Source organism: Rhinolophus sinicus, chromosome 17 (genome assembly GCF_057876585.1).
Source record: "Rhinolophus sinicus isolate RSI-liver-muscle chromosome 17, RSI-T2T, whole genome shotgun sequence".
Taxonomy (NCBI): Eukaryota; Metazoa; Chordata; class Mammalia; order Chiroptera; family Rhinolophidae; genus Rhinolophus; species Rhinolophus sinicus.
The window spans coordinates 144439190-144467128 of NC_142517.1; the positions used below are offsets into that span (position 1 = coordinate 144439190).

At 36.7% G+C, this 27939-nt stretch overlaps 1 protein-coding gene and 1 long non-coding RNA gene across 2 annotated transcripts; one reads left to right on the forward strand and one right to left on the reverse strand.

Annotated features, from left to right (window-relative positions):
- Positions 1 to 1476: 1476 nt before the first annotated feature.
- LOC141572249 (uncharacterized) lies at positions 1477 to 17920 on the reverse strand. Its single transcript, XR_012497555.2, has 3 exons — positions 16729 to 17920; positions 14904 to 14976; positions 1477 to 3021 (listed from the first exon to the last, which is right to left on the reverse strand). It is a non-coding gene; the product is annotated as an uncharacterized LOC141572249 (long non-coding RNA).
- Positions 9825 to 21972, forward strand: TNFAIP6 (TNF alpha induced protein 6). The gene is made up of 6 exons (XM_019737419.3): positions 9825 to 9999; positions 12943 to 13080; positions 14475 to 14636; positions 17936 to 18164; positions 19889 to 19929; positions 21268 to 21972. Exons 1-6 carry the CDS (start codon positions 9906 to 9908, stop codon positions 21432 to 21434), a joined length of 831 nt encoding a protein of 276 aa, XP_019592978.1. The 5' UTR covers positions 9825 to 9905; the 3' UTR covers positions 21435 to 21972.
- Positions 21973 to 27939: the final 5967 nt, after the last annotated feature.

The window sequence follows — 27939 nt, forward strand, 5'->3', positions numbered from 1 at the left end:
AACCTAGCATAAAAAAAGACGTTCCAGAGCTAGAAATAAAAATGATCAATACACATATGAGAATATATTCAACTTCATTGTTTTAGGATCTACCTAAATAAAGATGAAAATTATGGGGCTCTGTCATGTCTCAACATTTCTCATAGTTCTCATATTTCTGTTCTTTTGTATTAGGCCTTGAGATGATTCCACTTTTCACTTCCCCAGCTCTTATTCAGTCTTCGGTTGTGTCTGCTATTCAGCTCATCTACTGAGTTTTTGTGTCAATAATTGTAATTTTCATTGCCATCATTATTCATTTTTCTCTTTCATAATATTCTGCTCTTGTTTCATGGTTACAATCCACTCTTATCTCTTGATCTATAACCTCAGCTTCCTCAGATGTTAGTTGTTAAAGTTGAGTTTTATACCTCTCTTTGATGGTTGTGATTTTTCCCTTAATGGTTAGTAATATTTGTTTTCAGTTCATCTATGCTTTGAGATCCCATGTTTTCATATCTGGGAAAATTCTGCATCTGTTCAACAGAGTTGGCACCAGTTATTATTGGGAAGGGGTAGAATCTGATGCCCACTGGGATTTCACAGTAGCTTATCTTCTGGAAATACCAGTTCCCCTTCCCTTCTGAGGGTAAAAATTCACCCAGGTTGCTGTCTTTCATCAAGACCAAGTGCTCTTCTTGTTCTCCATCTGGGAGGGAATGGTTCTGCTCTCTTCTTGCCAGGACAGGGCCAACATGGTTGACCATTCTGGATGCTTCCTCAGTCACACTAATGATTGCTGGAGGCAGTCACACTAATAATTGCTGGAGGCATCCTTTCTATTGCTTACAGCCATTGTTGTGTGTTCAGAGCAATCCTGGAACCAATCCCACCTTTAGTAGAAATATTTTCTTGTATATGTATTTTCCTCTACTTGGCTAACCACACCTGTTTCTCTTTGGAATTTTTCAAAATCTGTGCTTGATGACAGCATTTTGCCTGGTTCTCACTCTTTCTATGAAGGTATTATTGTTCATAGCTGTGGAATTTCTATACAGGCAACATTTAAGGGCTATATTCTGCTTCGAAGGAGGAGACTTTTAAATCTAATGGTATGTATTGGGTGCTACTGAAGCATGGGTAAATAAATATTTTAAAAATATGTATATATGTGTCTGTGCCTGTGTATATTATTTTTATCTATTTATTCTCCCAATAAGTACCTGATGGCAATGTATACTGAATATATGGTAATACACACACACACACATACACACACACACACACATTTTGCCGTTGGATTAAAAAGTCTCTTCCTTTAAAGCAGATTGCTGCCCTTAATCTCTCAAATAAATGTATTTAACTGGTCCAAGGAGTCACAGACGTTTATGAACAAGAGAAGACTCTTGAGATAAGTCATGAAGATTGATTTAATTAATTTGCCCCTCAGAGGTACCTGCTAACTTCCACAATAAAATTCAAACTCCTTAAGTTTGCAAAGATTTGGCTTGTGCTTTCCTCTGACCTCATTTCCGACTAAGTCCCCCTTCTCCTACCATACCCCACTCCCTAGTTCTGTGGAAGAACTTGCTATTCTCCATAGGAAGAAAGGCTGTTTCAGTTTCTGAACCTCCATAGGCATGGTTCCCTTTCCTTGGAACTTTTTGGCCCTGGCAAGTTTATCTCATCCAAATACTCACACTGTTTCAAGATAATTCTTTGTTTAAAGAATCCAACTGATAGTGCATTTATGGTGATTAGCTACCATGTTTCATCCAATTATATGCACTATCATCTTCCTTTTTAAGGATTCTACAGCGTGATTTATGCACCAGCCTCCCTGTGATCCCAGGGCCATCACTATCTTGCAGCCTTGGCTGTGCAGTGTCAGGGCATTAGATAGGTGTAAAGGCTTCCAGAAAACTCCCCACTGCCCCTCTCCAGGAGATAACATGTTGAGTCTATTAATGATGTGTGAACAGGAGTCAACAGATTCTGGCCTTAGTCCAGATTCTGATAAATATGACCTTGACAAGCCAAGACAGTTTCATTTCTCTGGGCCTTGGTTTTGACATTGAGGGTGTACCCGCTACAGGAGAGAATTAGAAAGAGACTGCCCGAGCTCTCTCCCAGGTTTCAAATTAGATAACAGATCAAGTAAGTTGTGGTATGTGTTTTTTAATTTCTAGATTAATTTAATGACTCAGGAACTACATTGTCATTTAAATACTTGAATAATACTGATTGAAAAATGTCCCCCTGTGAATCTTGGAATTCTTCCTTCTAATTCGTTGCACTGCTGCACAGTATTCCATGATATAGCCAAACCATCATTTATTTAATTATTTCTTTGTCGATTGACATCATGGTTGCTTCTAATTTGTCTTATTATACACAACGTTAGCGTGAACACCCTCGTAAGAAATTGTGTATTTTCTGATGTATCTCTGTTTTACTTACAGCCAAAAATCTGTGCTCTGAGCTTTGTCCCAACACAAATTGGCTAAGAAGAATTCAAACAAAGGTCTCCCTCCAGTGTATGCGGAAAAAGTCCCTAGAGATGAGAGTTAGAGAATAGTGACAAAGCGTTTTCACTGTAATGCCATAGGAAATCTGATGACTGCAACCTGGAGCTAAGTGAAACATCTGCTGTGGGAAGTGCTCCCTCAGAAAAGGATGTCAGGCTGACGTGTGGGTGCTGACTCCCTGGAGGTTTGGGCCAAGGTTGAGCACTGAAAAGAGCTTAGATGGGGGAGTAAATCCTTAAGAGAACTCCGGAACCTCACAGCAAGGTGAGCCACTTGGTTTGCTGACTCATTAGAGCCATAAAGACGGAGACAACAGAGAATTCCTTATCTCGCTCCTTATGTAGCACTGTAGGTCTTGCAAAACAAACACGTGTAATCACTGGCCAGAGCAGGAAAGAACCTGGAAGCTTCTCTCTTCTGCTAGTAGGGAGGTTGCTGAGAAAGGTCAGTGACCACGCTGGCCTGAAGAATTGACACTAGTGAGCGAGAAGCCGTGGATCGGTGGAGGGCAACACTGCAGAATAAGATTGCAAAAAGAAAAATAAGACCAGTCTTACTGAAAGTGTCAAACAAGCCAAAGAAGATTGGTAAAGTGGCTTCAAATGGAACAGGAAATCTACATACTAAACACAACTAAATGCCAGCATGACGCTAAGGGCTTTTATAGTCAACATCTCCTGCGGTCCTCACAAGTACTGTAAAAGGGATGTTATTACATATCCTCATTGGACATATGAAAACATAGCGACTCAAAGAAGTCCATTCTCCCTTCCTCCTTCGCTCCTTTCCTCCCTGCCTCCCTGCCACAAATATTTGTTCAGAGTCTATGATGTACCAGGTACTATTTTTGGCTCTGTGGATACAGAGGTAAGCCAGAAGATAAGGTCCTTTATTCTAGTAGATGGCAAATAATAAAACAAACAAATGAGAGAAAATATAAATGAATACATACGTTGACCAGAAAGACTATTACATTGCAATAAACTTAATGCAGAGATTTAAACTAAGGTGATATTGAGGGAACTTTTATGGGGTGATGGTTATGTCCTACATCTTATTTGTGGTGGTTCCACAATTGTATGCATTTGTCAGAATTCATAGAATGGTACACCTTATGAAGGGTGGCTCACTGTCTGTATATTATATCTCAATAAACGTGGCCTTTAAAAAAATAGAATCCTACAATGAAAGTGATGGGAGGCCACTTTAAATTGGGCAACAAAGGCCCCACTGAGAGGGTAGTAATTAAGTTGAGATACGAGTATAAGAAAGAAGATGAAGGGAAAGATCATTCCAGAGAAAGGAAATAGTAACTTCAAAATACCAATTGTGGGAATGAGCTTGGCATGTGCAAGTTAGAGCAGGGTGGGTGGGTTTGAAGACGTGGACAAGAAACAGAGAAGGGGGATTTTAGAAACCAAGATCAGAAGATTGATGTTATTTTTAGTGCCACAGGAAAAGTTGGCTTTTTAGCAGGCGAGTGCCAAGTTCTGATTTACGCTTTTAAAAGATCACTCAGGCTGCTATGAAGAGAATGACTTGTAGGGAGCAAGAGTCTGTTTTTTACTCTATATACATACCTTTAATAGTTTATCCACTAGACACAGTAAGAGATGAACACAATTACTACTAATAAAATAGAACAATCATAATAACATACTGTAATAAAAGTTACGTGAATGTGGTGTCTTTCTCTCTGACGACCAATCTGATAACCAGCATGACTACTAAGCGACTAAGGGGCAAGAAGCATAGAGTGTCCATACCCTGGGCAAAGGGATGATTCACGTTCTAGGCAGGATGGAGAGGGACAGTGTGAGATTTCATCACACTACTCAGAATAGTGTGCATCTTAAACATGAGTTGTTTTTTTCTAAAATTTTCCATTTAATATTTTTGGACCATTTATTCTTTTTGACTGGAGGTAACTGACACCTTGGCAAGTGAAACCAAGGATGGGGGGGACTACTATAATATACTGAATATAATGGTATTAGTTGAGGTAACAAGTAAATCCCAGTAGAATTTTGCTTTGTGTTTCTGACTGGAATTTTGTTTTGTGGTCACATAGAGAGTGAGGCTCCTTGTACCTTTTCAGTATACTCTCCACTAGGGCCATGAAAGTCCTCCTCATTCAGTAATCAGATGGCAAATAAGTGACCACCTGTGGGAGATTTCTATGGGTTTGCTCAAAACATTTATACGTCAGGTTAACCTACACCCTACTAACTAGCCACATACTGCAAAAGTGGCAGAGAAGTAGTCTATGACTGGGCTACTGTAAGGGAACCTGGTTGGGTAGTTATCTAACAATCTCTACCACCATTTTGTTTTGGAGCTAGAGACCAAAGGACATGGAGACGGATTGGATGAAATTTGTGAGAGAAGAGAGGAATCAATAATGAAGCCTCAGACTTCTCACTAGTGATGCTTGGTAACAGTGGTGAAAGAAGATCTAGGAGAAGGCTTCATTCCTCTCCTTCCTTTCACCCCACCTGTTGTACCAAAAGAAGGGATGATGAGTGGAAGGAGACACAAAACAATGCGAAGATTTAATTTAATCAAAGGCATAGGGAACAGCTTGATTGGAATGAATGCATAGGGGGGAATACTGATAAACAAATTTAGAAGGCAAATCATAGACCTATCAGGGAGCTGTGTGTTGTAAGGAGGTGCAGTGGGGGGAGAGAGAGAATATTAAGCACATTGATCGTTGTCTCCTTCTCCTTGTTCTCTTCTTCTCTTCTTCCTCTTTTTCCTCTTTGTTGTAACTTTCACATCTGAATATCCCTAGATCCCCCAACCTTCTGAAGTCATCCTTTGTTTTAATATCCATATGAACTCACTGCTTACTCTAAATTAGGACAGATTAAGTTATACTAACAGTAATGAACAATCTCAAAATATCAGTGACTTAAAACAATAAAGGTCGATATTTTACTCATCAGGTATCAGTCAGAGAGTCAGGTGATGGAGCAGCCACCATTGCAAATATTTCCCTTCATCAGGGGAAAGAGAGTTCTGGAGTATCAGCAATCAAATGTTCATCTCCAAGATAACATGTATACATTCTGCTCACATGTCATTGGCCAGAATAATCACATGATCCCAGCAAACCACAGAGGGCCATGGAGTACAATGTTACTGTGCTGCTAGAGGGTCAGAACCAGAAATACTTGGTGGCCATTACCGATGACCATCACGCCACATATATGGGAAGTCCGATGTCAGCTTCAGATCTCTTTCTAATATGTGTTCTCTCATAAACTAGAAAGCACATTATTCTATCCAGTGTCATAATCACTTTTTTAAAGTTTTTGATATAAAATAATTAAATGTTTCACTTGTCCATAAATTTCCCATTGTACTATATAGACTCTATCCTGCGCCCTGGCCCTGTAACATTTGCAGCATTCTACTTCAAAGTCTTAAGTATTTATTGAATGAATGAGTGGACTATCACATATTTCATTTCTTTAAACTTTTTCTACGCCATGCATCGGGATTTCTCTCCAATTGTATCAAATCATGAGCTTTATTTTTTATTTTGCTTTTATTCCCATCCTGGTTCCTATGGAGATCTTACAGTGGGTGGAGCATTCCTGTATTATTAATTTCATGGCCTTACTGGCAGTGTTCGTAAAGATGTCCTCTATGGACACATTTTGTAATTCACTGAGCTCCACCCTTTCCTTTCCTTCTCTTCTTGCATTTTCTTTCTCTTTCCAAGATTACAAAATACAATCAATAAATGATATAATTTATGGTTTCATACTGTGTGCCATAAAATTTCACTTTCCTACAATATCTTGCTATTCAAATCTAGTCTTTAAGTATAATCAGATATGTGATTTCTTAGAACTTGTGTCTCTTCCCTCTCTCCCTCTTTCTCCCATCTGTTCACATCTATCTGATATTTCCCATATATTTTCCCTGTCAGCAGGGACTGAGCATGTAAGTCAGACGAAAAAGAACAAAACCCATATGATCTCACTCATATGTGGAATATAAAACAAAAAATAACCCAAAAAAAAGCTAACAAAGCAAAATAAAAAGAAACTCATAGATACAGACAACAGAATGGTGGTTACCAGAGGGGGTGGATGGGAAGAACTGGGGGAAGGGAGTCAAATACATGGTAAGGAGTGAAACTAGACTTTTGGTCGTGAGTATACGCAATAGAGTATACAGATATCAATATTGTACATCTGAAATGTTATTAACCAATATTACCTCAATAAAAAATTAATTAAAAATGTTAAAAGAATTTAAAATGCTTCCTCCTGTTGTTGTCTGACAGATGTTTGAAATTCTACTTTAGAGTCTCACTTGTTTAGAGAGTTTGTACAATACTGACATCACTAAACCACTGTGCCAGCTTAGGAGATCTTCAGCTTGTTCAGAGCAGTCTTAGCCCAAACCAGATGTGGAGTTCTCCCCACCATGTCTTTAGGTGTTCAGTAGATGGTTAGGCTAATGGGCATTGGAATATTGTGGGAAAGCAACCACCACAGCAACAACAAAAACAGTCTTGCTGGGTTTTCAGCCAGTGATTGGCATGTGCAAAAGGAGTCACTGTACACCCTGCCCAACAGATCAAGAAATAGGGGGTTTTGGGGAGAGTGACATTCACCCATGAAGGCAGAGCATTTGACTGGGAGAGTCTTCTGAGCCCCTGAAAGGAACTTTCATCAGTGTATCTTCTCTCAACTCCTCAGACACATCCTGGGTATTGTGTACTAGGGGTTGGGTAGGGCTGTTTACTTATCTTAGGCAACTTCCAAGGCAAGTCATAAGCAGCACCCCCTCTGCTTCTCCTCTCCTCTTCTCCCTCTTGTTCTCCCCTGGATTCCCACCCACACCCACTGTATCTTTTCCATATAAAAACCTCATTCTCTTTTCTTCCACAGTAGAATTGAACACCCCCTCAAAACCAGAGCCCACATAATTAGGTACCATTTTCTATTTGCTAGATGATAAGGACAGGGTTTCCAAACATTGTACAGAAGTGAGGGGAAATGTTTGTCCTCTGCATGGGGAGTTGGGGGGTGGGGAAGAAATCCTCCACCCTGGATTGTGTTAATCCATCAAAACAATCATTAAATTTTCATGTTGGGCTGATGGGTGGCTCAGTTGGTTAGAGCGTGGGCTCTGGGCAACAGGGCTGATGGTTCAATTCCCACATTGGCCAGAGAGCTGCACCCTCTGCAACTAGAATGAAGTCAATGAGCTGCAGCTGAGCTCCCGGGTGGCCAAATGGCTCAGTTGCTTGGAGTGCGTGCTCTCAACCACAAGGTTGCCGGTTCAACTCCTGCAAGGGATGGTGGGCTGTGCCCCCCGCAACTAACAATGGCAACTGGACCTGGAGCTGAGCTGTGCCCTCCACAACTAAGACTGAAAGGACAACAACTTGACTTGGATGGAGTTGATGAGTAGTCCTGGGAAAAACACACCACTGTTCCCCAATAAAAAGTCCTGAAAATACACACTGTTCCCCAATAAAATCCTGTTCCCCTTCACCAATAAAATCTTTAAAAACAATTAAATAAACAAATTTTCATGTTAAAACAAGTTGAACATTCATACCCCGTGATACCTGGAGCTTCATTAAAATGCAAATGAACAAAGATAGGTATCTGTTGTTAGTTATTTGACCTAAGTAAAGATTAATTTCCAACCTTTTCCTGAGAGTAATTTTTGATGAATAAGAACTGGGGGACATTGGATACTTTGTAGCGATGTAGAGAGGGTATGGCCAGAAATTGTGATCAGGCAAAGAATGGGGAAGGCTGTGAAGGTTTTGCTGTGTAGCCTTGCGCAAGTGAGTTATATTTACTTCCTAAACCACAAACCTAAAATACTCATACAGTTCCACTTTCCAGAACAATACCACATTTTGTTCCTTCCAACTATTCATTCTGTTCTTGACAGCCATGCCCGTCTTCTCCATGGTCACACCACCAAAAAGGGAGCTGACTATATCCTCTTTTGCACCACACTAAAACAGTCTAACTCTATCAGTGGACTGGGATAAAATTCCCTCATGTCTCATTTGCCTGGGCCCCAAATAAAGATTTTGAACCCTACTAACTTTGTGCATACCTCAGTGAGCATCCAGTAAATTCTGTACTCTCAGCCTATACCCGTACGACTGCTCTTTCGAGAAAGAGATAAGCCCAGGGCAAGCCTGTGCTTTTCAATGCAGTGATGCCTAAGAGATTCAAGGCTAACTTCAGACCAGAGCGTGGCCAGAAAGTCGGCTTTTTTTACAGGATTCCAATATCACTGGAGGAACTAAGAAAGTATGAAAGAAATGAACATAATCGGAGAAATTGGGAAGCAGTTAGGCAGCAAGAGATGAGACACTAAGTAGAAAAGAATGACCTTCAAGAAAACGCAAAAGCTGAAAATATTGGCTGTCAATAAACAGGAAATGCCACTAGCATAAGAGCAGTGGGGATATCACCAGAAATGTTACCGAAGGACCCTACACAAAAGGAGAGGAACGTTTGGGATATTTTAAGACATGGTGAATTTACTATAATTATTACCTGTTATTGCGATCATCTTCAAAGTTAGAATGGTTTGGGGATGCTAGGACCATATTTTTATTAACACAATGACTAAGTACCCATCCACCTTTTTCCCAAAGCTTCAAGGATTTGTGGCCTCGGGAAATTTGTGTTAGAATAGCTGCTGGAATGTCCTAAAGCTCTGAAACTGAATTACTTTTCTGGAAGGTGATGTATTTACCTGCTAACCACAATAAACTAAGGACTGCAGCAGACCCCCCTCCCCAGGACAAACGCAAACAGAGGGTAAAGAAACCCCACATCACTGGAGATGGTTTACGATTTGCCAAACTGTGCACACTTTTTGTTTTACATTTTCTATACAAGCCTGGTAATGTTTAGGGAAAACTAAAGTAACATTACCAAGGTCAAGTTCAAGATTAGTGCTTAATTGACTTACTACAAATTAGACATTCAGGGTTTTTCTTAAAATTCCTACAGAAGTTTTTTGTTGTTTGGGGTGTTGTTTTTTTTTGATCACTGCTGAATCTGCACCAAGTTACACAAACTTCCTAATAGAAAAGTGTCGGTGACGGACAGAATTAATGAATCCCTTCCCAAGTAAGTAAATTATAGAATGTAGATGATCATTGTATATCCTTAGTTGCGGTTGCCAATGCAAATGAGTCAGGATTTGCTTCAGACACTGAGTTAATTGTGTAACTCTACAGTGGGAAATGCCATTGGAGAGTACTTGCTGACCTCACAGTTGAAAAAACCATTTAAAAGATGTGGAAACCAGATGTTTCAGTCACATTTCAGCCTCTGCTCTGAGAATTTCTCCTGAGCAGCCCCTAATAGGCTATTACTCCCTTACAACTGAAATATGATCATTTTAATTTATCTATTTGTCTTGCTGTGGGAAGAGGCTCACGGATGGGGATTCAAGAATGGAATTTTTCATAATTCCATATGGCTTGGTAAGAAACTTTTCTCATTGAACTCGTTGTTGGGAATGCCACTTCTTTGAATTCATAGAGAAGTGATTCAAAGCAGTAAATTTTTCTGTTCTGTTCAAGCCTCATATTTTCAATGAAAATGCTTAGGAAAGATAGCTATTGGAATGCATGTATCATTTTTCTTTAAAAGTGTTCCTGCCTTCTAAAATTTAAAAATAGCATTTCGTAAATTGTTCAGTAGAAAGATGTTAATATTTATATTCCATAAGAAATATATTTTAAAAATTTTAAAGCAGATGAGGTGGTATAACGTGGGGAATGTTTCTTTAACAAAACACCAATATACTATTTTGTTTTTATATCAATGCATTTGCAGTCAGATTTCATAGCAGGTAACAAAATCATAACAGGTAAGTTGGAAAATCAATAGTTTTATAATTATTGCTCCATGTATTCTGACCTAGAGTATAGATCTTGTTTTTTTCCAAATATCTTCTGATTAGTTTGACAAAGCCAGCTTGTAATACAGAAAAAAAAAATTTTAGTCTTGTATTTCTGAATGCATTCTTACCACTTTGATTTCTTTTGTTCAAGCTATCCATATAAATACTTTTCTACCTCTTTTGTTAGACAGGAAGAGATTCTTTTGTTGTTTTGTTAGATGTAGAAAACAACATGGGCCTTACTGTGAATATAAACAAGAGACCAAAAAAGCCAAATACTGAAAACCCAAAACACCCCTTATAGCACTCTATACAATGCTTTAATTTTCAGGATACCAATTAATATTGCTTTATGTTCATTATTGTGTTTGACAGTGACATTTTTTTGAATTTCTCAAGAAGAAAATTGAGGGATTTTTGTGTAAAATAAAGAAAAAAGAGAAAGCAAAATTAACCTACATCCTGGTTTTATGCTTGCTAAACAACACACAGTTGTACAATATTTCCTTTTCAGCATGTTTCTCTCTGGTAATAACTGTAGCCATGAGGATTTCATTAAAAGCTCGATTTGCAATGCTGCCTCTTTTTTCAGCTTGAGCCAGTGAACTAGTTTCATGCTGAACAGTGAGATCCATTTGGCCAAGACGGGGCCTGGGATTTACCAGAGGAATGAACAAGTCTCTGTTTATTTTCACTGTACACCGTCAAACTTAGGAAATACACACATTATTTGTTAGAAATGAAAAAGATTGTCATGAAGCTAGTAAGAATTAAACCCATATGGATGAACTTTGAAACGCTGCAAAACTCTCTAATGGTCAAATAATCTGGAGCTGTTGTTTTTTTAAGTGATGTTGTATATTACAAAAAATATAAACCTGGACAATAGAAGTTCTCTTCTAGAGGTAGAGAGGAGGAAACCCAAATATTTGTTAATAGTATGCTGCAAATCTAAGGCTCGGGGTAATTGCACATTGCTTCAATCTGGGACAAATCATTGACCAGTCAGCCTAGCACAAATTGTTTACAGTTGGTTAGGTGAATATAGTATAAGAAACTATTTAAGGAGGAAAGAGAGCTGGATTGGAAGGCAGGAATCTGCTAGGTAGCCACTCTCAAGAACAAGGCGCTTTATTTAAACTCTTGGTTTCAGATACACACTGGTAAAATGAGTAGGTTGAAATAGAGGGTCCCTAAGGTTTATTTTTAACTCTAGTATCATAAGTTGAACCATCGTAAATCGGGGACCGTCTGCGTTTGCACTAGTGTCCAAATTGCTTGAGAACAGGGCTTGATACACAGCACCTAACAAAACACCTAGTGGTACATGCTCAAAACAACCAAATTGGAAACTAGTGCAAGTTTAGTTAATGTGGCTTTACCATGTGGAGGGCCCTTGGGCAGTAGGTGACTTTCACAGGGGAAAACAACTTTGATGTTCCTTGTGCTTCCTGACCTGTAAGTATCAGATTGAGTAAGGTCCTTCGGATGGACCGTTACCATATAGTGGATGAGAGGAGGATCATGTGGGGTCCAGAAAAACAAAGAAAATGCCAAGCAGCGTCTCCCATTGAACTGTGGCAGGGTCAACTTCAGCTTGGGAAGGACAGCAAGGAACCATATTTCAAACACTGCTGGATTCATGTCGCTGCACGCCAAGGAATGTGTGTTCTCATTGGAAATGGGCTTGATAGTGGCCGATTGCACAGGTCAGGGTGTAAAAGTTGAACCACAATCTGACATTCAGCGCAGAACTATTAGAGCTATGCTACGATTATTGTCCTGAGAATCGTTTCACATTGTTTCCATGGCAAAATGCACTCTAAACTCAAACAGTCCATCTAAACACTGATCTACTAGGAGACAACTCATGTATGATTTAACACCACTTAAAATATTTTGGGAACAAATGTGAACTAAAAAAGACAAAACAGATAAAGTACTTAGGAACTGGTACCCAGATTTTGATCTGCTGTGTTTGAATCTAGTTGTCTTTTCTTTAATGCAGTATCTGTTTGCTTTGGATTCCTGCAAACTTTTCCTTACTTTTTGATATGTTTACTAAATTCTCAATTATACTGCATTAGTCATTTTCCTCAAATGGATATTATGGCTTATTTTTCTCCATCATTGTGAGCCTACATCATGGATTCATTTTCATTGGGTTCTTTTGCCTTCACCTCCTTTTCCCCTCTATTAATTACTTTTCCAAATACAATGTTGGCTAAAAACTCTTTAAAAAGAAACAAATGAAAAAAAACCTCTTTCAGGCTATCAGTTCAGAAACATAATTTAGCCTCAAGTTTCTGTCTGTGTCTCCAGATTCCCCTAAAATTTCCCTCATTCATATTTTTCCCCCAAAGCTTTCTAATATTGAAAACTTAGCTACCCAAGGCAGCCGACCCAGGGAACCCTTTGGCAAGAACAGTAGCTGATGTAATCTTCCAGCTGAGGCCACAAAATTCCCCTTGTTCCATAAGAATGAATAATAGTGCATTTACCACATTTTGTGAATTCACAGAACAAGCAGCGGGCGTGTACCACAGAGAAGCGCGGACTGGCAAATACAAGCTCACCTACACGGAGGCAAAGGCGGTGTGTGAATATGAAGGTGGCAGACTCGCCACCTACAAGCAGCTAGAGGCAGCCAGAAAAATTGGTAACTGATTTGACATTGACTTTCCTTCTTTTTCACACCTTTCATGTAACCCCTTAATAATAAGACTTCTCTTTCCATCCCTGCTAACAGTTCTCTAAGCCCCTATGACATCTCAGCCCTCCAGCTTTTCCCATCTTCTCTGCCTAGAAATAGTGGGAAATTGCTGGTACTGTTAATAGCAACTTATTTGGGGGTCACAACCCAATATGAGCTAATAAGTAAGCCAAAAGAAATGAAAACATTATCTCGATATCATTTAAATTCCTCATTAACTTTAATGCCACTGATATTCATTTTTAATACTACTAAGTCTCTTCATGACTTCTGATTATGGGTTTCCTTAACTGTTAAATGGTGTTACTATATGTTGAGTCTTATAAGGAAATTTACTTGGTAGAAGAAATATTGAACTTAGTGGTTTGGGGGTTGTTGTTTTTTCAATTTTTTTTCCTCCCTTTTTTTTTTTTTTTTTTTACATTAAGTGTGAGAATGTATTTGTACTTCAGGATCAAAAGCTATGAGGAGAAGGAGGATAAACAAGTTGTAAGATGACAGGAAAAAGAAACAGGAAAGATAATGTCAGGAGACATGGTGGAAAACCCAGTAATTAACTGGAAACAAATAGTGCTATGTTTTTCTTTATTTGAAAAAAGGTGGCTGCTACCATCTCTCCTGGACTTCCAGGAAAAGCCACAGGCCATGCCCATTTGGAACTCTTCTCCACTGAAGAAACCCCTTTGCTGATAAGAAAATCCCTGGCAAAGCTAATACTATTATTCTACAAAAATAAAGGTGTTCTCTAAAATGCTGCAAAGTCTCCCCAGGTAACTGCTCAGTGTGACAGTACCTAGGGCGATGGATACAAAGGCCAGAGCCATTACTAGCCACCCTGGACTTCTAGTAAAATTGTTCTTGGATGGCACTGGCAAATATGTAAGCAGCCTCCACATTGAGCAAGAAAGACAGGCCTGAGGTTCTGTTTGAAATGTATGAGTGTTTTTATCCCTCTTCATATTTTTTAAAATATTAGCAATATTTTAATGATCCGGAAATAGAAATTAATTAAATTATCATTTGAAAAAAAAATTGTTTCATTGGAGAAAAGAAGCCAGCTCTGAACTTGGATTGTTTGCATATCCATGGTATTATGATTTCTAATTCATCTGCATCTTTTTTTTTCAAGTAAGATGTCATTTTCTAGTAGAAGTCAGATGTTATATTTTATATGTGTTCCAATTCTATTTTATATTTTAAGAGAATAGTTTTTCCCCTTTTACATGAGCTGGATTTGGGCAGCTAAGAAACTGTCACTGTTTAGAAGGAGCCATCTTTGTTAGAATGAACTTCTCTCAGCTGAGCAAGTTTAAGCCTACGGCCCTTTCATTCTCTTGCAGGATTTCATGTCTGTGCTGCTGGGTGGATGGCCAAGGGCAGAGTTGGATACCCCATTGTGAAGCCAGGGTCCAACTGTGGATTTGGAAAAACCGGTATTATTGATTACGGAGTCCGTCTCAACAGGAGTGAAAGATGGGATGCCTATTGCTACAACCCACATGGTTTGTTACAAACAATCATCTTATACTTTGCAAAAACAGTTACGTGTTACTAAGAGGTTGTTAAAAAGAAGTAGCTTCTTCCAGAGATAAATCAATTCAGTGAAGATAATTATTAATAAGTACCATTCATAGAGTGATCGTCATGTGCCACTGACTTGTGTTCCTTCATCTACACCATCACTCAATATTCACAACTCTGCAAGGAGTTATTGTTATACCCATTTTAGAAATCAGAAAACTGAGTGTTTAAGAGCTTAAGTAACTTACCCCCAATTAAACAGGCAAAATTAGTAGGCAGGTAAGATAGTGAATTCAGGTCTTTCCTGTGCCAGGGAACTTCCTGACCACAAAGGGAAAAAAAGCAGATTATGAACTTGTCACCATTAATTAGCTAAAACAATAAAGTGATACTGCTGTTCAAAATTATCCCTTTGATAGAACAGGGAAAAGGAGAGAGAAAAAACAAACTCCCTGATTTATGTTTGTACATAAATTCTTAAACTTTCCAAACTAAGCAACTGTGAGGTTTGTTTTAACAATTATATATTGGATACACTAGTTATTATTATATAGTATAATTTTATTCATATTCTTTTTGCATTTTTGATAGTAGCTAGGAAAACTTTAAAGAGAAAAACTAACTCATTATAATTACTATAAAGAGTTATTCTTTGTTCATGTTCCAGGAGAAAAAAAAAATAGACTTCTTTTTGCATGTAATTCCTCCAGGATAATATTACAAAGTGTTACAATGTGTTACAAAGTTGTTCTCACGTTTATGATCATAAACATCCTCAGGTGGTGTCCCATTTGGATCTACCACAGAAGAAAGTGCATAACACAGTAGGAAAGTTACAGTGAAGTTCTAGCACATTATTATAGAATTTATTATTTAATGATATTAACCACTGGAGAACAGTTTCTCATCTTTTAACTAACCAATATAACCCTCAATATATGCATTCCAAAATGTGTATTTCAAGCAGAAAAGAATTTTGCCTAGAGCTATCACCTAGTCCCACTTGAGACAACATACGAATAAATACAGTGCATTTATATAGGACTGTAACTTCTAAATCACTTTGACATACTTTAAGCCTATCCAGTACTATAATATATTTAGTCCTATACTTAGTCATTGTTAATCATTCATATATCTTTTTTTCCTCCCTCTTTCTCGTCCTCTCTTCCTTGTTCTTCAACCTGTTTATACAGGCAACTCTCTTTTAGCTCTCAAGAGTAACTTTTATTTCCAAAATACTCTCTGATTCTTCTTTTGCTTAATGAACCGTAGGATCTCTGAGCATCTATCCCATCATTTTCATAAGTCAAAGTCTAGAGAAATGAAGAAGTGCTAATGGAAAGGGTCTTACAGTACTTCATTGCCCTTTTGTAAGAATGCTACCTTAATCTACAAATTTTTATAAGCTTCTTTTGTTTCTCATAGAAGCTGACTACTTTTCACTCTACAAATATGTGTATAGAATCCTGGGAAACTTGTTCTTACTCCACTCTCAGCTTACTTTTGAATTCAGTGATACGCTGATTATTTAGGATGTGGTTAACCAGAGGGGGACTGGGGACCCCGTGAACTAGCACTGGGAGAAGAACAGCTCGTTGAAAATAATTGGAATGAAAACATCATAACAATATCAGAAAAAATAAGCAAGAATTATGAGTTACTCAATATCACCAACTTAGAGCTGACTGAAGTCAAAAGAATAGGGTCTTTAAGAAGTGTTTAGAAGTAAACTTGCTCATTCAAGTTCTGAATGTATGACGTGATGTTGACTGCATTTTATGTGAAAACTTTTAAACCAATTAACAGTCCTCAAGGACCCAGTCAGCTTTGTGAATGTGTCATTTTCCAAATAAACAGGAGATGAGGCAACAACTATATCTAACATAAAAGCGAGAACTGAATAGATATAACTAGACAACCAAAATAATTCAATATTTGAATTTTTTCCTAATCTAATGATGATGTTATGGGACAGAGCATGTCACTCCAAAAGCTGACTCTGTACATACTTATGTACACTTTTAAACTATGTATTGTATGAATTTTAATAATACAATAAGAATAGCTTACATTTTGTATAACGTCCTTAAGTTATCTTCTATATTTTGTCCTCAGAATAATCCTGTGGGTGAAATAATAGGAGAGGCACGATTATATTTCTTTTACCAATGAAGACACTGAGATACAGAGTGGTCACAGAGCCTGGACTATATTCCTGACCTTTTGTCACTCCCCAGCTTTTCTAAGATGCTGTTCTATCTTGGAGGGAGATAAGCTTCCCTAGTGTCTATGACATTAAGGATTCTAACAAAATTTTTAAACACAGTTATGTTAAAGGAGAATATTCTTGGGAAAAGCTCTAATTGATTAAATAAAAAATATCTCCGAAAGCTACCCCATCAGCACCACTCAGATTAATTTAGAGTTTCCAGGTTGTTTTTTTATTTTGTTTTAAGACACTAGACACTTACTTGATATGGAATTAAAATTAACCAGGGCCCCTTCATAACTTTCCCTCTGGGTCATACTTCAAATCACTACTTCTGGCAGAGGTTGTTTGTTTGATCTTATAACAGGTTATATGACACAACATAAATATATAAAATAAAAAATGACAAAAAATAAACAAACAAACATGAATAGCTTGACCAAATCCTCAAATATGAGTATTAAAGTTTTAGTTTAAAACCAATAAAAAGAGATGATTATAAATCATTCCTTTTAACTGGATTAGAGTGACCTTCAAGGTCTCTTGCAATCCTGAAATTCTACAATGATTTTCCAAAAGGAATTTACTAGACTCATTATTCTAAGTAGTCGAGTCCCTAAAGACACAGTGGGGACACCGCAGGACACAATATCCCTGTCATCTTGACTAGGCTGTTAGTAACATGGGTATGTATTTGTCAACACACATGGAAGTATACACATTAGACTTGTGTATCCTATCCTAAGCTTAAAAGACAAAAAGAAGCAAAAAAAATTCAACCAGGAGCAAAATTAATGAAATTACTATTTTTTCTTGCTATTTTACTTTTTTTAAAGTTCACAAACATGTGTTTATTTTACAGAATTGAGCAACTATTGCTGAAAAAATACATTTATTCTTTAGCTATAAGTATACATTATATGCTATAGATGCTATATTTTAAGCCATTTTTTACTATTTTATAAAAAGTAATAAACAGATGAACACTAAGATGTGAATATCATTTTAATGTAGGAATTTTTTTTCTAATGCTTTCTTATCTTTTTTTTTTTTTTTTCCCCATTTCAGCAAAAGAATGTGGTGGTATCTTCACAGATCCAAAGCGAATTTTTAAATCTCCAGGTTTCCCAAATGAGTATGATGATAATCAAATCTGCTACTGGCACATTAGACTCAAGTATGGTCAACGTGTTCACTTGAGTTTCTTGGACTTTGACCTTGAAGATGACCCAGCTTGCTTGGCCGACTATGTTGAAATATATGACAGTTATGATGATATCCATGGCTTTGTGGGAAGGTACATATTGTTTTCCCATACAGGAAGTTAAAGGAACACTGGCTATTTTGTTTGCTATTTCTTTAATTTTGCCCCAACTGTCCCTACAATAGATTGATTTTCCAGTATTTCTACTCTCCTGCAACACCATATCCTTTTGTAACAAAGATTTTTCTTAGCACGTTAAACCATAGTCAACTGCTACTTATTATTAAAATAGTGGTAGCTGCTTTCTGATTATTATTATAACAATTAAATAGTCTATTTGTAAAGACTTCAAGATGGATCAACAGTGGGAGGAAGAAAGATACATGAGATCAAAAATTTGTTGGGGTTTTTAACGGTTTTAGTTTCTGTCAAGCTCCTAAAAATAATTACAAATTCAGTAATTGTTACCTTTTTCCTGTGTACAAAGCATTGTGCTAAGATATAAGGTAAATAAGCAAAATATAGCCCCTTCTCTCATACAATTTAGCTAAACGTACAATGAATATCTTCCTAAACATAGCTTTCTTTTTTTTCTTCAATATTTCTCCCTTGGTTTTTCAACATGCTGGAATACAATAGTTTTGTGTTCCCACCCTAAAATTTTAATATAGCTTAAATTTTGAACCCCTTACAAAATATTGCAAATTAAAGAATATACACAATTAGGTGTTTTATGTATTCAGGTTCCCACTTAACAACATGTATTTTCGACTACCAGCTATCTATACGAGTAGACTATCAGTTATCAATGCTCTATTATCCATCACAGTAATTTAATGAGGGAATATGAGAGTTGGGACAATTAAAAATGACAGACTCAATAGTTTTTATGTTGACTTTGAAACTGTAATTAAATACAAAGAAAAAGGCATTTCTTGGATAAATGAACAACAGTTTTTGGAGGGAAAGAGTTTCTTGCTTTGTCTTGGTTTGTTCTTTGGCTGAGACTACTGCTGTAGAAAAAAATACAAAACGTTTTAAAGTTAGTTTGAAGAAGACAATAAAGTTGGTTGGAGCAATTAAGAACAAAGTCGTTTTTGAAAGATTGGACCTCCTACCCTGGGAATTAAGAAGATGTTTTTATTCTAAACCTAGTTTCAGAAATCAATTACAGCCCTAGATAAAATCATAAATTATTTTTTAAAAGGTTTTTAACAGACTATTTGTTATTTATTGGATTTATATTTTGTGATTTACCTTTAGAATAGATTTTTTTGAGAAACTGACAAAAAACAAAACAACAACAACAAAAAAACCTTTCCCTTTTATATAATATGCAAGGGAGTTCCTTTCAAGACGTGATTCAAATAAAAATCAAACCGTATTTTATCTATAAAGTCAAATGTAATTTTTCCACATTTCAGTCTGCTCTAGAATTTAAAATATTAATACCGCCAACCATACATCCACTCTCCTTAAACTGTGAAGAAAACTTTATGAGATTAATCAAAAACAAATTTTAAAATTTTTCCAAATAGATTCCAATTGTTTACTACACAAGTAGTGTTGTAGGTACACAGAGTAGAAATGCCACATATCCTTTCTTAAGAATCTCATTAATACTGTGAAGTTATTTTAAACAATGTTTTAACACCTCTCTTCCCTTACTAATTCAAGTTAAAAAAAAATAAAACATCATAAAATAATAGGAACATGAGTCATTAGGGGAAATAAAGCACTTTATCAGTAAGAGCTACTTGCAATAGTTGTATAATATTCATACATGTGACCTCTGTTTTTCAAAAATTTCTTTTCAGATACTGTGGAGATGAGCTTCCAGAAGACATCATTAGTACAGGTAATGGCTCTAAATTCAGGAGCAAAACTATGATTTATTTTCTCAGTGTCATTGAAAGTTAAGAACCCAGTAGTTATCACTATTTACTTTTTAAAGTTGAGAGAACTGAGGACAGATGTAGATTGCTAGCTTGTAAAATTCAAAGAATTTTACGTTATACTTTGTTTATACTTAAAGAAAGATTTATGCCAACTCATTGCACAAAATTGTAGACTTGTTATTTGCAGGAAATGCAGTCTGAGGTAATCTTGAATCTGCAAATCCATTAATAGAGCTGTGGCTTATCATTTCCATAAAATGTAATTAATGGCCAAAATTTTTCATGGATAAAGAATTGGAGTAATTTATGAAGTTTAAAATACCTCTGTCCCTGAACAAATTTTACATCATATTTATTGCATTTTTATTTTAGTACAGCATTCCCCAGGGAGAATTGTAAAAAACACAGTTCTGTGAGATGTTTTCAATAGATGTTACATGAGAAAAGGGCTCTAAGATCAAGTGAATTTGGGTAACATTGGGTTAAATAATGTTAAAGAGATTTCTTTATGGGAAGATGTCAGAGCTTTTAATATGTTAATTATGAATAGTAAATATCAAAAGCTACCTATGATTGGTAATGTTTTCCAAATTTTTTTCCTCCTGCCAATTATTTTGTGACTTTGTTACATGAAATGTACCTCAAGAAATGTCCTGTGGTAGCATAAATTTATTTCGATGAGCAATACCACTACTATTGCCCCAAACTGCTATTTTTCTCGCTAAGGACTTTTTTTTCTTAGATGTCATTTTTCCTTTTTATTTTCATCACCAGTATTGGTAGTTCACATTTTTACTTGCTCTATTTTTCCTCCAAGTCATAAAATGATCACAATGCTTATGCCACTAAAAACAACAAAGAAACATTGATTTGCAATTTCTAAAGTCCTTAAGCTCAGTTACTACGAGCTAAATTACTCCCACCCGCTCGCCTTGCAGTGCACGCAATTCTCATTTATGTGTCATTATTACAAGAGATAGAACTACTAGTTCAATTCTTGAATGATTAATGCTTAAAACTTATTAATTCATTACTCTGCTACAATCTCCCTAGGAATGGTAACCTATTAAACTTTTTGTTTATCTCTTGTTCTTTTCTTGAGAACGTATTTTCTGCTAACAGAAAATTAAAAGAAGACATCTTAGGAACTACGGGAGGTAGTTGGGGGATGAGAATCCTATTAAAGAGAAAAGAAAAAAGATGGAGAGTGAAAAAGCAGCCTGAAATGTGACATTTTTTTGTCAGCTAAATTGAAGGAGAGTAACATCTTTGTTCTTTTGCATCTTTCTCCTTTCCAGGAAATGTCATGACCTTGAAGTTTCTAAGTGATGCTTCAGTGACAGCAGGAGGTTTCCAAATCAAATATGTAGCAGTGGATCCTATATCGAAATCCAATCAAGGAAAAAATACAAGTACTACTACTGGAAATAAAAACTTTTTAGCTGGAAGATTTAGCCATTTATAAAAATTTTAAAAAAAGAGACATTTAGTATTTATGTTTGTATTTTTCAGAAGCCCTTGGATCTCACTTTTATATTATTATTATTATTATTGTTATTAACATTTATTTATTATTTTTTTGAAATGTGAATGCGACACCTGATAATTTTGAGAAAATTGGAAAATACAGAAAACTTCAAATGAGAAAATAAAATCTCTCATAATCCCACTGCATAAAAATAACAAGTGTTAACATTTATGTATTTTTCTTTCAGTCATTTTTTTGATTTGTGATATGTGTATATTATGTATCTATATGTATTTGTATTTGAAATTTTTAAGTTCTGCTCTATGTACAGCTTTGTATCTTTTTTTTTTCAAACCTGGAACTACACGGCTTAAACATTTTCCCCTCTCACTGAGTATTCTGCAAAAACATGATTTTGAATAGCTGTAAAATGTTTCATGATATAATTGTTCCATGCTTTCTATAAGCCTGTCTGTATTATGTGAATTTTAGGTTGTTTTCATAAATATTACTTCAATAAACATCCTTGAACATATGCATGTGTACAGCTCTCTGATTATTTGGGATAGGGTCCTAGAAGTGGAATTACTGGGTCAGAGATTAATTGATATAGAACTTTCTTTTTTGATAAGCAAAAATGACGTAACACTGTGGTTTGAATTTGATGGTTGGTTTATGTATTTTTCATCCAGTTTTATTTCTTTTGTGAATTATTTTTCCACATATTTCACTAATTTTTTAAAACTTTTTTCATCTTTTCTTTTATTGATTTATAAGAAATCATTATATATTAGGTATATCATTTCATGTCTATCATATATATTGTAATTTAGTTTTGTTTAAATTTTTTGATGCTTTTAATTGTACTGAAAGTTAAATTTTGTTTGCTGCCATATTTACTGGTTTTGCTGCAGTCCTTTGTCTTTATGTTTAGGATGAATACTCCAATTACAAGTTGTCAAATGACCTCAAAAAGAGTCAAGGGGCTTTGTTACAAAATAAATGACAAAGATTTATTAAAGGATCTTAGAGTTTGCGATCTGGAAACACAGCTAAGCAAAACCTAGAAGTGTTCTGAAGGAGAAAGAAAAGCTGAAGATTCTTATAGTATAAAGTATTATACATTCTGAAGAAGAATCAGTCTTGCATTCTTAGTGTCAGGGTTTGCCCAAGATGGTAAACTTTAGATGTCCAGTGGTCTGGACAACGAAACAGTTTCTTCTTGTGGTCATTCAGATGATCATCTGAGGATGGGATGTATATCCAGGCATTAATGCACAGTGACCTTGATGTAGGATCTGCAGGCAATTTCTGGGTGTAGGCCAGGATCGTGTCTTGTGAAGCGGAAGAATGGACACATGGACCAGGGAGAAGCAAAGAGTCGTAAAGGAAGATAGTTTATTAAAAGATGGAGAAGAGGTTGCAGCTCCTGAGCGGGAGGGGGTACCCGAAACTGGAAAGCCCAGTGACTGAGGCAAAAGCTCTTACTTTTATACTTTCCCCTGCCTGCTTGGGGAAGGGGGCTGGAGCCTTCTAATGGAATTCATCTATCAGGTTTGTCCTGCTTCCCCATCCTGAAGGGATTAGTGAAATAACCCATTCCTATCTATCAGATCTGCTCCTTTGTCCAGCCAAAAGGGATTTGAGATAATTTATTAACCTCAAGGCATATTCTCATGTCTCTGTGCTGGAGTGAAGAAGACATTCCAGGTCCTGGAGTTTCAGGATATGGCTTCTTTTTTGTTTATTCTATCAGGGATCCCCTGTCTACCTAGCAACATGTTAACTAACCTGTCTCACTCTGATATGCATCCAGCTACTGACAAGACTGGAAAGTTGAGAAGTTTAAGTTCCTGGACTAGTTAAAGCAAGAATAGGATTGTTTCCTTATGTCCCAGCCTATTTTCTTTTACTAATTGAGCAGCTTGACCACAGTTACATGGTTTTTTTATATCTTCACTCTATTTCTCAAAGTTTAGATATTTATTAATTTATATTTTATTCTTGTTGATTTATGACTTTGGTTTTTTTTTAGAAGGAAAAAGTCATAGTTGTCACTCTGTATATGAGGGGTAACAGTCACCATCCAATTAAATTTAATTAAAAATTTATGTGCCAGGCACTGTTCAGGACACTTGGGAAACATCCAAGAATGAAAGGAACAAAAATTCCTAGGCTTGGGGAGCTTATGTTCTGGTGGGGGGAGAGAGACAACAGCTAATAACATGATAAATTAGTAAACTATGTTAGAAATAAAGTGTTGCTCAATAAACTACTAGTGGAATGAGTATCGATTTAAAAACAACAACAACAAAACGAAGGCCAAGAACTGAGCTCTGGAAGAGGAAGGTCAGCAGAGAAGCCTGAGAAGGAGTAGAGGGTAAATTAGGAGGAAAATCCCTTGGGGTCTTAGAAGCCAAGTGGAAAACATGGCAAACAGGAGAGAGTGATCGATTGTGGTAAATACTGCCAGTAGATCTACAAATGAGTACTGAGAATGGCCATTGGGTTAAACAATATGAAGATCATTGGATCATTGGTGACCTTGATGAGCAATTTCAGTGGGGAGGAGGTAAAGGTCCAATTGGAGTTTGTCGAAGATTGATCTAGAGGAGAGGATTGGAGAACGTTGAGTCTTGCTGTCAAAGAAGTGGTAGCTGTCAGGGGAACTGGGTTGAAAGATGGCTTTCTTGGTAGGTATAAACTTAGAGAAGGGAGAGATGCTGGAGGCATTTCCTTGAGTCTTACAGAGGTATGGGTTGACTTATGGGAAGCTCCCAAGGGATGGTGATTCACCATAGATGGAGGTTCCCCTGAGGAGGAAAATCAGGGACAGTTGTCTGAATCCAGAGAGGGAGCTTCGGTGATAGGAGAGGTGTTGCTCCACTGAAGTTGGAACAGCGTTTCTCCCAAACCAAGGCTTTAGGGCAGGATTGGGGATGAATACCCCAATCTCCCTCCTCCCACATTTCTATGTCCTGCTGGTGCCTCCCCTTGTTTTCATCCAAGCAGAAGTCAGAAGACAAGGAAGCCTGGTTGGTGCTGTCCACAGGGATTGGCTCCAGAGCCCAGAGCAAGGACGAGAAGGTAGAACATAGATCTGGAGGGGCAAAGGGGGGACATCTTGCTCAGCAGGTGAGAGAGGATAGGATCTAGTGCACAAGTAGAGGAACTGGCTTTGGATAGAAGCATGGACAGTCCTTTTATCCAAGGGGTTCTTAATCCTCTTTTATGCCATGGATACTTTAATAGGTGAAACCTATGGACACTTCTCAGAATAATGTTTTTAACTGCTAAAAACACATGAGTACAAAGAAAACCAATTTTTTTAAAACACAGTTACTAAATCATTTAAAAAATCAAATCTGGGATACCATAATGTATGTGCTTCTTTGTGAATGTTACAAATAATAAGATGTAGCAGTGAGCCTAATAACTACCATAATTTCAAAGCAGTGATACATGCATGTACAACATTCTGAGATATATGCAAAAACTCTTTCATGATATAGAGGGTGCCAAAAAATGTATACACATTTTAAGAAAGGAAAAAACTGTATTAAAATTGTAATGCTCAACATATACCAATAACAAAAGATGAATACAAATCACATTCAATGTCTGCAATTACAAGAGGTGCTCAAAGTGGTTACCATCAGCGCCCAGACACTTCTGCTCATGGTGAACATTGTTGATAGACTTTTGTGGTGAGTGTGTGGATGGTTCCAACACCACAGCAGAAGCAGCAGGACTTGTTGCTGTGCGAGGCCTCCCGGATCTTCCCTTGTGCACATCACACAGCACCATGCATCTCAATCTTATGAACGCGTGCAATTGTTAGGCGTGTTAGAGGTTCTGTTGCATACTCATGCCCCCATTGTCATTGTATTTCCACTTTCTCAAATTTCAAGTATCACTTCAAAATGGTCTTGTGCTCCTCCAACCACAACTGTGCTTCCACCAATTTCTTTGTTCTGCCTGTTGCATGGTGACACAATGGTAGCATTTATTCGATTATCGCCATCTTCTGAGCGTATGCCATACTACACATTGCTACTGTAATTCAATTCAACTTCAAGAAGTAGTACATAGATACATCTCTTAAAATGTGTATACATTTTTTGACACCTCCAGTAAATATAGTTTTCTTTAGTAAATTGCTAAGTGACCCTGTAGAACATTTTTTAAAACTTAATTTCCTTTATTCAATTTAACATCCTTTTGTATGTCTACTTTAGTATTCTTTATGTTCTAGTAATTCCACTTTATTGAATGTTTTCAGTTTAATACCTACTCAGATGTATTTATATAAAATTTCTTTCTCTTTTTTCTTTGTCATGTTTATGTGTGGGTTTCTGAGGTTCCTTTTTTTTTTAAGTTTTCCTTACTTTTTTTTAAGTAATCTTTCTTTCAGTATCATTATCTGAAAATAAAACAAATGTACTGATGTTGATATATGTATATATGAAGGTGTGATAAAAAATATGGTGAATGTTATGTTTAAATTTAAAAAGAAAATTCTTACAGTAAAAGACACATTGCTATTAATCCTTCTCAAATACTCCCCCTTGCTTCTAACACACTTATCTCATCATTCTTGCCATTTTCTGAAGCAGTTCTGGAAGTCCTTTTTTGTGAGTGTCTTTGCTTCATCCTCCATCATGACAACGCTCCGTGTCACACATCGCTTCTTGTACAGCAATTTCTGTCAAATAAAAGCATTATGGCAAATATATGGTGATGGAAGGAGAACTGACTCTGGGTGGTGAATATACAATGGGATTTATAGATGATGTAATACAGAATTGTACAACCTGAAATCTATGTAATTTTACTAACAATTGTCACCCCAATAAATTTGAAAAACAAAAAAAAACAAACAAAAAAATAACATTACGGAGTGTCCTCATCCACCTTATTCACTGGATCTGGCATCATGTGACTTCTGGCTCTTCCCCAAAGTCAAAATGACCAGGAAAGGTAAACTTTTGAAATCGACTCAGGACATCGAGACAGCCATCACAGCACAACTTAAGACACTCATGAAAGAGGATTTCCAGAAGTGCTTCAGAAATCGGCAAGAATGATGGGATAAGTGTGTTCGAAGTGAACGGGAGTATTTTGAGGGGAATTAATGGCAATATGTCTTTTATTGTAATAAATTTTTTTAAAACACTTAACACATTTTTTCATCACATATTCAGTGTCTTATTTAATATGACACTCAAGTTCACATTTATTGGAAGAACATTTTTTGAATGGGAAGTTTTTTAGGAATATGCTTTGTAACTCATCTCCCTCAAAAAAAATATTTTGTCCAGGCTCTGTTATTGTGAAGGCAAGTTGTTTTCATGTCTTGTGTTGCTTTAAATAGTTCTAAAACATCTATCCACAGCTGTTTAATTTCCTTCTGAACAAATGCTCAGTGAAGGAAACCACTAGAAGAAATCATATGCCAAAAACCTAAGTGTATAAAAGTAAACTCCCTAAAAACACAGCATATCCTTAACAGTATTTACAAAATACAAAACATAATTTTTGAGCATTTATTTGACCTTCAAACAGTTGTAAATAGGACTTACTTGCCTAAGTATTAATAACCTCACAGTGGTCCTCATGATAAGGAAAAGTTACGTGATATTACATTTAATTGATCAAGACATTCATTTACAATAAAATTAAATGTACAATAGAGCACAAAAACTAATTTTCACATTGCTCTCATTGTGAGAGTGAATGGGGATCACTTACGAAACAATCTTAAAAGGGTTCTTTTTTCTATTCTAAAATACCAATTTTAGTAATCAATATTTTCCAAACACAAACAACAGCACTTCAATTAATAGTGTATGGATGATGATAATGACAGTAGCCTCCTATCTCCCTCAGAAGAAAAGCCAGTCATTCCCATGACTTGGAAGACCCAACATGATCTGGCCTCTTCATCTCATCACCTATTTCTCCCCTCCGTCCCTCCTTAACCATTATCTCCACCCCACCGGTGTCCTCACTATACTTTGACATATTAGCACACTCCTGCCTTAGGGCCTTTATCCGTGCTGTCACTGTGCCTGGAATACTCTTCTCCAGATAGCCACATGACTCACTCTCTCCTGCCTTCAGATCTTTACTCAAAAGTCACATTCTCAGTAAAGTCTTCCTGGGCCCTTCATTTCAACCATCTTCTCCTAACATTTCATATCCCCATTCCCTATTTTATTACCCTTATCACTATTGAATGTGAACATTACTAAACAGAAACCCCATTTAAATTGGAGTTGGGAGGGCCTGTAGGGGTAGCTGTCATACCCTACCACTCATTGTCAATTATCCCAAACAGGAAGAGGCCTACTTTTCATCTCCAACAGAAAGATGTTTTTTTTTCCTTCTTTAGTACTCCAGCAGAAAGAAAGGAGGACACTTTCCCCATCCAGAAACCCCTCAGCCAAAGAAAGACTGTTACAACTCAGGCAATGAAAAGACAATATACTTCAAACTCCCA